The sequence below is a fragment of the Geotrypetes seraphini genome, chromosome 8, assembly GCF_902459505.1.
Source record: "Geotrypetes seraphini chromosome 8, aGeoSer1.1, whole genome shotgun sequence".
NCBI classification, from domain to species: domain Eukaryota; kingdom Metazoa; phylum Chordata; class Amphibia; order Gymnophiona; family Dermophiidae; genus Geotrypetes; species Geotrypetes seraphini.
This window is the reverse complement of record NC_047091.1, coordinates 153,215,289-153,227,774: the sequence shown is the minus strand read 5'-3', so window position 1 is coordinate 153,227,774 and position 12,486 is coordinate 153,215,289. Positions and strand designations below refer to the sequence as shown.

Sequence of the window (12,486 nt, the reverse complement as noted above, 5' to 3'; positions counted from 1 at the left end):
CAGGCAGCACGTGGGACACGGACAGTCCTCAGCCAGCCATCCAGCACAAATCTGACATGAATCCTAGGTATCCTGGCTTGAGGAATCAATCTAGACAGATTTTGATACAAATCCAGGTGTTTTGAAGCAGGGAGAGGCTTTTATTCTAAATTTAAGAAATCCAAGATGGCCACATTGGGAACAGGATTTTAGAGGTGGGGGCCCCTATCCCTAGCCCCTAAAGCCTCCAAAAACTGCTTTAAGAGAACACCCCCCCTCAATTTCTCTCATAAATTGTTACAACCAGTACTCGCTGTGCCATGCAGGTGCTGGGAACTGCTTAGACCAGGGGTGTCAAAGTCCCTCCTCGAGGGCCGGAATCCAGTCGGGTTTTCTGGATTTCCCCAATGAATATGCATTGAAAGCAGTGCATGCAAATAGATCTCATGCAGATTCATTGGGGAAATCCTGAAAACCCGACTGGATTCTGGCCCTCGAGGACCGACTTTGACACCTGTGGCTTAGACAAACTGCAGCCAGAGAACTTCTGCCTCAGACAAGCCTGGACAGCTTGCTTCTTCAGACTGCTCTTCAGTCCTAATGGCCAGACTGAGACCTCAGACCCCACCGGAACTCAAGCGTAAAGTCAGGGGGGGGGGAGAGGGGAGAGGAAGCGCAGTCAGCTCTGGTGAAACACCATGGAGCCACTCAGCCTGCTCTCTACAGACAAAAACTGGAGCAAGCCTTACTCCCAAGGAATGGTACCTGAGTTCCCAGACTGTTAATGCAGGCTGGGCAAGCAGGTGCCCTGCACAGCAGGCTGCTTCTTTGCTACAGACTACTGCCCTCAGAATCTGTGTTCTCTTGCAGTCAGAGATCTCCCGCAACTGGGATCCTCTGAAGCACCAAAAAGCCTCAACTAGAAAAAAACCTGAAATTAAAGGAAAAATAAACACGAGCAAAAGAGACAGGCTCTCACCATCTCCCATGTAGAAAACTGCGGATTTACAGGACAGGACAGACCAAAGTGAGGAAGCAGAAAAATGTAAATGAGGCTCTCTACATCAGATCTCACGATCAGAGGTACACAACTCACAGGTTCAAGAATGATGTGCGTATTGCACTAGAATGCTGCATTAACCATATAATGTTTGGCAAATATTTAGTATATTGTAATTGCCACTGTTGGATCATGGTATCTTAATATCCATGACCACTGAGCACACAAGAGCAAAACAATCCTCTAGAGCAGTGGTTCCCAAACCTGTCCTGGAGGACCACCAGGCCAGTCGGGTTTTGGGGATGGCCCTAATGAATATGCATGGGGCAGATTTGCATGCCTGTCACCTCCATTATATGCAAATCTCTCTCATGCATATTCATTAGAGCTATTCCAAAAATCCGACTGGCCTGGTGGTCCTCCAGGACAGGGTTAGGAACCACTGCTCTAGAGCACAAGTGTCAAGAGTCCCTCCTTGAGGGCTGCAATCCAGTCGGGTTTTCAGGATTTTCCCAATGAATATGCATGAGATCTATTTGCATGCACTGCTTTCATTATGTGCTAATAGATCTCATGCATATTCATTGGGGAAATCCTGAAAATCCAACTGGATTGCGGCCCTTGAGGAGGGACTTTGACATCCCTGCTCTAGGTCAAGGGTGGGTAATTCCGGTCCTCGAGAGCCACAGACAGGTCAGGTTTTCAGGATATCCACAATAAATGTGCATGAGATAAGATTTGTATCTCAAGGAGGCAGAGCTCATATACCTGACCTGCCTGTAGCTCTTGAGGATCGGAATTGCCTACCCCTGCTCTAGATATATTAACTTTTGCCACTAACAAAATAAAAATGAGACGTGTAGTTTTGTGAATGGTACTACTGAAGAAATTTCCAGCAAGAAAGGCATAGCTATTTAATGAAAAATGCAACCGATGCATTACAAAAATGTTTTTACATTAGCTTACCATCTTCATCATCCTCACTGGACTCATCTCGGAATGGGTTAAAATCATCTTCTTCATCCCCAGAACTAACAGATTTAAAGCTTTCCTCATCGCTTTCCTCTTCACTACCTGAGGCATCAGATGCACTTTCCATTTCATCTGAACTGCTGCCAGCGAGGCCACCAAATTTACGAGCTTTCTTGGCTTCTCTTGTTATTTCCTCAGCTAACAAAATAAAGTCAAACTGAAGGTCATTGACACATATACATATATACCAAATTAACGATATTCATGACCAGTGATCTTACCAGAAATGTTTGCCAACTGGATAGCACGAAAGAGTACCTGGATGGAGGAAGGGAGTACTGTCCAGTATACGAATATGCGTAACACAGTAAATGACAGCACATAAAGATCTAAAACAGTCCATCCAATCTGCCCTTTAATTACATGCACTACAATTTCATCATTAAATTAAAAATGTCTCTCTCTGTTATTTCAGGGCCATAGACCATAGAAGTCTGGTACTGTACTTAGGTTCCAACTACTGGAGTCATCATTGAAGCTCAAAACAGCCTATCCAAACCATTTCCTTTGCAGGATTCAGATGTGAAAGTTTGCTGCCCATTCATATACTAATTAGAGATCCTGTGTTCATCTCATGCGTTTTTGAATGCCATCACCGTTGTCTGGTCATTTTATTTTTCAAGTCATGTTGATCCCAGGCTCTGGTTTCTGGTCTTCTCTTAACTCACTTGCCAGGGTTTCCTGCTTATTTGACATTTCTTCTTCTCTGTGCTCACATTAATCTTCCATCTTTGTGTACGGTACTTATCTTTCCCTTCTCTGTGTCCCCTATACTTCCCTGTCCAGCATCTCATCTATGTCCATCCCCCTGTAATTATCATCACTACTCTACATCCTGCATTACTCATCTCCCTTCTTTGTCCCTATTCTCTCCCACATCTAGCACTTTCCATGTGTCCATATACCACCTCTCATGTCTCGCTTTGCCCCTCTCTGTCCATATACTGTTCCCATGTAGCATCTCCCTTTGTGTCTCTGTCCCTATTCTCATCTCTATGCCCATTATTTTCCGCAACCTCCTTCTGTGTGTGTGTGTCTCTCTCTCTGTCTGTGTGTTCCGTATTTCATTTCCTTCAGCCCCAGCATATGCTTTGCCAATGGCCTCAGCACCCCCATCACAGGTCCGGAAGGTCCAGCCCCCTCTCCCCTCCCTTCCTCCTGCTAGCATATACCTTGCAAAGCAGAGAGCCAAATCAACAGTGCTTACAGTTGCGGACTTCCCTCTGCTGGGCGCCTTCATACGACACAACTTTCTCTTTTCATAAAGACAGGAAGTTACATCATAAGGATTGGCAAAGAGAAGGCTGCAACCACGAACACCATTAATCTGCTCATTCTTCAAGGTATATTCCAGCAGGAGGGAAGGGAAGGAGGGAAGCTGGGCTGGACCTGTGAGCAAGGGAGGGGATGGCTGGTTTGGAGCCGCTGGACCCGCTTACTTGCTCAGGGATAACAACTGCTGCCCCTAGTCTGCCCAGTCACTGTGCATCTGACCAAGAGGAGAGAATATTGTACTTTGCCCCATGTACAATACTCCTTTATTAATCCCAGCTCATCTGAAACAGCCTTCATTCAGAACTCTTCAGGGAATTTTTCCCCTATATTATACCCTTTCCCATCAGTCCAAGCAGACCTAAGCTGGTCATCCTAGTAACCGTACTTCTAGAACCCTGCAACCATGCACCCTGAAGCCACCAAGCCTGTTCATGGCTTTTATATTTCACCATTATGCATTAAAAACCAGCTTACCCTTCCGTTTTTTCACTTTATTCTCTTTACAAGGGCTGTCTCTAGGAGAAGTGTTGTCACATTGTGCTGTCAAATCTATTCCCAACAAGCTGAAAAGTTTCTTCCGGTCTGGGGCTGGGAAGTGTTTCTCAATAAGAGACTGTAGTACTCCTCTATAAATGCAGGAGAGAAAAAGATTTGAGCAAACAAAGACAAGATACATTTGCTACCAAAATAGACTACTTTCTACTGCTTAAAGGTAACAAGTAACTCTATTGCACAAGATAAAGAAATCAAACTGGTCAAAGAAATTAAGTGACTGTTGCCTTAAGCAAACATCTAATAGCACATTACTGGAGGATATTTTTCATACAAACAGTGAAAAAAATTTACATATAATACTTTAAAGCACTGGGTCTCAAACCTGTATTGGGGAGAGCTCCAGCCAAATGAATCTTCAAGATATGTATGCTTTTATTATTTTGCCTAAAATGAGATATCAGTGAACTGGCTCCACTACAAGCACTCAATATTCATGGATGCATCCTAAAAATCAAACTGGCTAGCGTTATTATTCAGGTCTGATACAGACCATTTAACTTTTTTCAGGAAAGCTATCTTCATGGCTCAGTCAGCACTATGGCTTTTCTAACTGATTCTCTGAAGAAGTACTAACTAAACGGATCCGTCAGAGTCAGTTTCTGTGCCATCAAGATAAGTGGTTTCTATGTTTCTTTAATTTTTTGATTGTACAAAGTCAGTTTCACTGACAACCTTAGAAATCTTTATCTATTTATGATAAAACTACTATTTTTGCACAGAATTGCCATTTTGCACAGAAGAGTCAGTTTTGTGCCACCAAGGTAAGTGGTTTCTATGTTTCATGAATTTATTGATAGTACAGTCAGTTCCAATGATAAATTTTGAAATATTTATCTATTTATGATTAAACTGCTATTTTTGCACAAAATTGCCATTTTGCACAGAACTTTTTATATGACCTCATACAACTTTATTATTAACTTTGACAATCACAATAACTTTATTTATACAAAATTATAAAATTTAGTGAACATTTAAAAAAAAAAATCAATTATAGCACTTAATGAATTATTGCATTTATATAAAAAGGATGGAGGCGGACCAATGATTTAAACCATAACATTGCATTTGTCAATAGCCTTTGGCTGTTATGAGACGCAGCAATACAGTCTGAGGTTTTGCCTTCTTCCATTTATGATCTTTATCAGTGCAATTGATTTGACAAAAGTTAAATTTTGTTTCATTCCACTTTTTTTGTGTATTAGAAATAACTTCATGACAGGTCTGGGAACTGCTGCTCTAAATACGAGGGTAAATCAAAAAGTAAAGTCAAAATACATTTAATGGCTTTAGTAAAGTAACCGTGAACAACTTTTCTACATAGTCCCCATGCAAGACAACATATTTGTCGCATTGTCGTCGTAGCTGGTTTTAAGAAAGGTTTGGACAATTTCCTGGAGGAAAAGTCCATAGTCTGTTATTGAGAGACATGGGTTCGGGAAGCTACTGCTTGCCCTGGATCGGTAGCATGGAATATTGCTACTCCTTGGGTTTTGGCCATGTACTAGTGACCTGGATTGGCCACTGTGAAAAATGGGCTACTGGGCTTGATGGACCATTGGTCTGATCCAGTAAGGCTAGTCTTGTGTTCTTAGCTTCTGCATTCCTGCAGAGAAGTTTTTCAGCTGCTCTCGAAGCCAGGTAAGCACCGTTTCCTTTACTTCATTATATTTTGTCTTTTGTTGTCCGCATCACAGTGATGCACCCATGTCTCGTCGGCAATGACAATTCTCACCAGAATACTCAGATCTTCTTCATACCATCTCAGGAACTGGGTCACAACCTCCATACACTATTGCTTGTGCAGTTCAGTAAGCCCCATCATACGCAGACTTTCCAATACCCCAAGTCATCATACATTATGGCAAATGCAAATCCACAGCCGATATCCAAATTTGCAGCCAATTGAGACACTGTTATCCATCAGTCTTCTCTAATCAAGGCATCTGCCCTGTCAATGTGCTCTTGTGTGCGTGATTTTGATGGACAACCAGAAAGACCTTCGTCGGTTAAACCTGTTCTTCCCGCTTTAAACCTTTTCACCCATTCATACTTTTTGTTGATTTATGATGCTATGTCAATAATGAGTCAATATCAGATGGTGAATTTCCACAGGTTTCGCTCCCTCAAATACAATACAAAGTTTTGGTTTTGATGTTGCAAAGTTCATTCCATACTGCTCCTGTGTATTTGAGACATGTAACACAACTGTACAGATCTAACAGATTTATTTATTTATTTAACAGACTTATAGCCTGCTTAAACCAAAGTGGATTCCAAAACCACATATAATAAAATGTTATAGTTAAAAAGTGCCTTCTCCATTCAAGGCCTTTATTATGGAATACTCTTCCCGATCCTTTGCATTTTTGTGCATCTTTCAGATTTTAAAAAGGCATTAAAACACATCTTTTCTTGTAGGCTTTTGTGACTGTAAAGTATAAATTTAACATTTAAAAAAATGATTAACAGCTGTGATATGTGCAAATTTATTTTATTTTGTATAAAGTACTTTTTGATTATTTTTAAATTTATTTAGCCTGTTGTGATAAAGTGATGTGCTTAGTCTATTTTGTGTAAATTGATTTTGTGTACTTTTTTAAACTTATGCCCTACCTATAAAACTAATAAATAAAAATATCTACATGTAAAAACTTTTGGTAGTATGATTTGTTAAACATCTTTCATTTTCCCCTCACAACTTACTTTAGTCCTGTCATAGTGGTGAGAGTCCTTAGTGGAGCCCATGCATAAAGGATCCTTCCAGAGTCTAGCAATTATGGGCCCTACATCTGTTGCACAATGACAGACTCCCTTCCTTCGTGGGGTCACAAGGACTGCCTCAAAACTTGGCTGGGGGGGTAGGGATATAATCTAGTAATCAAATTCATGTCCTCCCATTAGAAATATGCAGCACTGCCACCAAGCTGGCCTAGTACAGTTTATGGACCTATACCAATGGGAAAAAGGTACCAAACTTAACTATTAGCATTTCTAAAACTGTCTTGATAGAAAAGTTTTCAGAATTATCTTCTTTACATGGACAATAGAGACAACACATGAACACACTCCACTTACTTAGCTGTAGAGACAAAATCATTCAGTTCTCCGCCACCTTCCTCCAGAGCCTCTAAAGTTCTTGCTTCTCCAGTGGACTGCAACCCAATAACCACACACTAAAAGCAGTATCACACACAAAAAAAAAAAAGTTGTATCATGAGGATCAACAAGTCTCTTAAATATGCTAGTGCCCCAAGCACACAAACTTTCAAACAGTATCTGAATCCATTCTTGGGAGAATATTCTGGGATTTATCTGGTCAAAAATGTTGAACCTGCATCATCTAGTGAAATATTAAATCATACAATGCTGACAAGGCAAAATTTGTTTTTACCTGTGAATTTTCTCTTGAATCCCACTGGATCAGTCCAGAAAGCACAGTTACTTACCGTAACAGTTGTTATCCAGGGACAGCAGTCAGATATTCCCACACATGGGTGACGTCACCGACGGAGCCCCGCAGCGGACAGCCTCGAAAGCAAACTTGCTTGAAGATCTCGATCTTTCGAGCACTGCACCGCGCATGCGCGCGTGCCTTCCCGCCCGAACTAGGGGGCGCATCTCCTGAGAGGATCCTCAGTTCAGATACCTAGCCAAGAAGCCAACCAGGGGAGGTGGGAGGGTTGTGGGAATATCTGCCTGCTGTCCCTGGATAACAACTGTTACGGTAAGTAACTGTGCTTTATCCCAGGACAAGCAGGCAGCATATTCCCACACATGGGTGACCTCCAAGCTAATCAAAAAGGGACGGAGGGAAGTTGGCAATTTACGAAAAGAGATTTTGCAAAACAGATTGGCCAAAGCGGCCATCCCTCCTGGATAGGGTATCCAGACAATAATGAGAGGTGAAAGTATGAACCGAGGACCAAGTGGCAGCCTTGCAGATTTCCTCAATAGGAGTTGATCGGAGGAAAGCTACAGATGCCGCCATAGCTCGAACTTTATGGCCCGTCACTCGACCTTGTAAAGGAAGACCAGCCTGAGCGTAGCAGAAAGAAATGCAAGCAGCCATCCAGTTGGAGATTGTGCGTTTCGATATAGGACGTCCCAACCTGTTCGGATCAAAAGAGATGAAAAGCTGAGGAGATGTTCTGTGAAGTTGAGTGCGTTGGAGGTAGAAAGCCAAAGCACGTTTACAGTCCAAAGTATGAAGAGCCGCTTCTCCTGGGTGAGAATGAGGTTTTGGAAAAAATACAGGCAGAACAATAGACTGATTGATGTGAAATTCTGAAACCACTTTAGGCAAGAATTTAGGATGAGTACGTAGTACCACCTTGTCATGGTGAAAAACTGTGAAAGGTGGATCTGCAACCAAAGCTTGTAACTCACTGACTCGTCGAGCAGATGTGAGGGCGATCAGGAAAACAGCTTTCCAAGTGAGATACTTGAGGTGAGCTTTGTCAAGCGGTTCAAAAGGAGGTTTCATAAGTTGAGCTAAAACCACATTGAGATCCCAAATCACTGGAGGTGGTTTAAGCGGTGGATGGAGGTTAAGAAGTCCTTTCATAAAGCGAGAAATCATCGGATGCGCAGAAAGGGGTTTTCCATCCAAAGGCTGATGAAAAGCAGCTATAGCACTAAGATGTACTCGAATAGATGTAGTCTGAAGTCCAGATTGTGACAAATGAAATAAATAGTCCAGAACGGATGTCAAAGAAGCAGATCTGGGTGGTAAATGACGTGTAGAACACCAAGCAGAGAATCTAGTCCACTTCTGACCATAACATTGTCTCGTAGATGGTTTCCTGGAGGCAACCAATATATCTTGAACAGACGGAGAGAATTGAGAGAAGTCTGTTATGCAGAAAGGTACTAAGCTGTCAAATGTAGAGACTTCAGATTGGGATGAAGCAAAGATCCGTGACTCTGCGTGAGTAGAGAGGGAAATACTGGTAGAAGAAGAGGCTCCCTGGTGCTGAGTTGAAGTAGAAGGGAGAACCAAGGTTGCCTGGGCCACCGAGGAGCTATCAGAATCATGGTGGCATGGTCTGACTTCAGCTTGACTAGAGTTTTGAGAATCAGAGGAAACGGAGGAAAAGCATAAAGGAACTGAGACGTTGAGGAGCATAGATGCGGGAGCAAAATTGGGGCAGTTTGCAGTTGAGAGGTGACGCAAACAGATCTATCTGCGGAGTTCCCCAACGAGCAAAAATTTGGCGAAGAGTAGGAGAATTGAGTGTCCATTCGTGAGGCTGTAGAAGACGACTCAATTTGTCCGCCAAATAATTTTGTTGACCCTGAATATAAACAGCTCTGAGGAAGATGTTGTGAAGAATTGCCCAACGCCATAATTTCAGAGCTTCTTGACAGAGGGAGTGAGATCCCGTCCCTCCCTGTTTGTTGACATAATACATGGCTACCTGGTTGTCTGTACGTACAAGAATCACCATGTCGTGAAGGAGATGTTGAAAAGCTTTGAGAGCATTGAATATCGCTCTGAGTTCCAACAGATTGATATGACACCGACGGTCTGCTTGAGTCCATAGACCCTGAGTACGAAGACCGTCCACATGAGCTCCCCATGCATACGTTGACGAGTCGGTTGTGAGGACTTTCTGATGAGGAAGAGGGTGGAACAGCAAGCCTCTTGAAAGATTCAAAGAGAGCATCCACCAACGGAGAGACTTCCGAAAAGAAGGAGTTATGAAAATCAGTCGAGTTGGTAGATCCACTGATTGCTGCCATTGGGATGCTAGTGTCCATTGAGGAATGCGAAGGTGAAGTCTGGCAAAAGGAATCACATGAACTGTAGAAGCCATGTGACCTAGCAGAACCATCATCGTTCGTGCTGGAATAGTTGAAAGGTGGAAGAGTTGTTGAGAAAGCTGAAGTAGAGCGGCCTGATGTGGTTGTGGAAGGTATGCTCTCAGATTGATAGTGTCCAGAGTTGCTCCTATGAACTGGAGAGACTGAGAAGGAGTCAACTGAGATTTGGGAAAATTGATGTGAAATCCCAAACTTTGTAGAAAAAGAATAGTCTGTTGGGTCGCTGCAATAACCCCTGAAGAAGAGGGAGCCTTGATGAGCCAGTCGTCTAGGTATGGAAATACTTGTAGACCCTGGTTGCGAAGAGCTGCAGCCACGTCCACGAGACATTTTGTGAAAACCCTGGGAGAAGAAGCCAATCCGAAGGGGAGAACTCTGTACTGTAAATGAAGGTTTCCTACTTGGAATCTGAGGTACTTGCGAAATGCTGGATGAATAGGGATATGAGTATAGGCCTCTTTGAGATCGAGGGAACACATCCAATCTCCTTGATCCATTAACGAATATAAAGTTGGCAGAGTGAGCATTCGAAATTTCTCTTTGACTAGATATTTGTTGAGAGCTCTGAGATCCAGGATTGGTCGCAAATCCCCCGTCTTTTTGGGAACTAGAAAATAACGGGAGTAGAATCCCAAGTTCCTTTGAGGAAGAGGAACTTCCTCCACTGCTCGTAAGAGAAGAAGAGCTCGAGCTTCTTGAAGAAGAAGGGGGAGATGCGACTGATTGGAAGGACACTCTCTTGGATGGCGATCTGGAGGTACCTGAAGGAGTCGAAGAGAGTATCCCTCTCTTATGATGGTAAGCACCCAGAGATCTGATGTAATGAGCTCCCATTGGTGATAAAATGTGGACAGGCGACCCCCTATGGGGAGGAGAGAATTTGGGAACAGAGAAATTTGAATGCTCAGGTCGAGATTGTCAAAAAGACTGAGCAGGCTTGGTGGCAGCAGGAGTCTGAGACTTTTGTTGTCGTTGTTGTTGAGGAGGACGACGAGGAGGAGGTCTGGAAAAAGCAGGAGTCGTTTTCTGAGGATAACGACGTGGAGTCTGCTTGAAACCTCTAGTTGGTGCAGGTTTCGATTTTGGACGAATGAGGGAAGCAAAAGAGCGTTCATGTTCTGAAAGACGCTTGGTAGCCGCCTCAATAGAGTCATCAAATAACTCATTTCCTTGACAAGGAAGATTAGCCAATCTATCTTGAAGGTTAGGATCCATGTCCACAATACGCAACCATGCTAAACGACGCATGGCTACAGCAAAGGCAGATACTCGAGATGAGAGTTCGAATGCATCATATGAAGCTTGTAGCATGAATAGTCGTAACTGAGAAAGAGTCTTAAGGATGAGTTTAAATTCTGAGAGACGAGTAGTAGAGATATCCGGGTAAAAAGATGGTAAAATCTTCAGAAAATGATTGAAGTAGGATGTAAATATATAGCTGTAATTAAGAACTCTATTTGCCATCAAAGAGTTCTGATATAAACGACATCCAAACTTATCCATGGTACGACCTTCTCTCCCTGGAGGAACTGAAGCATAAATTTTTGAAGGATGTGCTTTTTTTAAAGATGATTCTACTACCAGGGATTGATGAGAAAGTTGAGACTTTTCATAACCTTTGCATGGAACAGTTCTATAACGGGACTCCAATTTAGATGGAATAGCAGTGATTGAATAAGGAGTCTCCATATTACGAGTAAATGTCTGTTTCAGAACAGGTGTCATAGGCAATCTGAGGGACTCTTTTGGTGGATGAGGCAGCTCCATATCTGCTAAGTATTCAGGAGTATACTTAGAGTCTGAATGAAGGTCCAATTTGAGAGCTTGACCCATATCAAAAATAAACTTTGCAAAAGAAATGGATTTAGGATCAGATGATTCTTCAGGCGAGACACTGCGAGATTTAGGAACAGCTGAGTAGGATGGAGAAGCCTCTCTAGAGTATGGAGAAAGTGGTTCTGAGTCCAGACGTAAAGTCATAGAAGAAGCCGCACTGTGAGGCGGTGTAAGAGAATGTTTTCTCTTTAGGCTTCTGGAAGGAGCCACAGAATTCTGTACGTGGCACAGAATGGGTCGAGGTGTGAGGTGAACTGTCTCGACGCGAGTGCTTCGACGGTGATGTCTTCGGTCAAGAAGGGCTTCGAGTCGATGCTCGATGGTGTCGAGACCCATATTTCTGCTTCGAAGAATGAGGCAGAGAAGTCTCAGTATCCAAGGTCGAAGACTCCTTCCGAAGCTTGGAAGCAATAGGTCTCGAATGCTTCGACCGGTGCTTCGGAGGTGAGTCAGGAGAAGAATCCGATGAAGAAACGTTCTTCGGTGTCCTTGATCGGCCCCGGGACACTGGAAGCTTCGGTTGAGTGACAGGCTGATCAGTCCGAGGCAAGGTCGAGGACGGGACCAATTGAGCCACTAAGGAGGAAATCTGAGTGGTGAGTATAGATTTCAGCATGTCCTCCAGCATCGGCACCGAGACAGAAGAATCTGACCTCGTAGGTGCAGCAGTACGCTCCGAAGAGGGCGACCTCGAAGGTGAGTATTCCCTTATCTTGGAGGTATGCTTAGACGAAGGACGTGTCGAGGACTCTGGTGGCTTCTTGGGTATGGTACCTGAAAGAGAACCCGGAGACTTACCCCCCGTAGAAGACTTCGTGGATGGTATTGTCTTCGAGGGAAACGAAGCAGGTAAGGTCGAGGCCTTCGAGACCGATGCTTCAGCTGGAGTCTGGGTCGAGGCCTTCGAGACCACAGGTGTCGATGTCGTCGGAGTCGAAGCCTTCGAGACCAGGGCAGCCGCCGAGGTCGAGGTCGAATCCGAA

The 12,486-nt window shown here is 43.5% G+C and overlaps 1 protein-coding gene across 2 annotated transcripts in view; it reads right to left on the bottom strand.

Moving 5' to 3' along the window:
* The window catches only part of SBNO1 (strawberry notch homolog 1), a 199,999-nt gene that overhangs the window by 84,144 nt on the left and 103,369 nt on the right, over nucleotides 1-12,486 (bottom strand). For both annotated transcript variants that reach the window (XM_033956400.1, XM_033956401.1), the window contains 3 exons: nucleotides 6,920-7,017; nucleotides 3,761-3,912; nucleotides 1,946-2,149 (listed from right to left, as the gene is read on the bottom strand). In XM_033956400.1, the coding sequence (XP_033812291.1) occupies nucleotides 1,946-2,149; nucleotides 3,761-3,912; nucleotides 6,920-7,017 (454 nt within the window). The remainder of the gene's footprint in view (nucleotides 1-1,945; nucleotides 2,150-3,760; nucleotides 3,913-6,919; nucleotides 7,018-12,486) is intronic.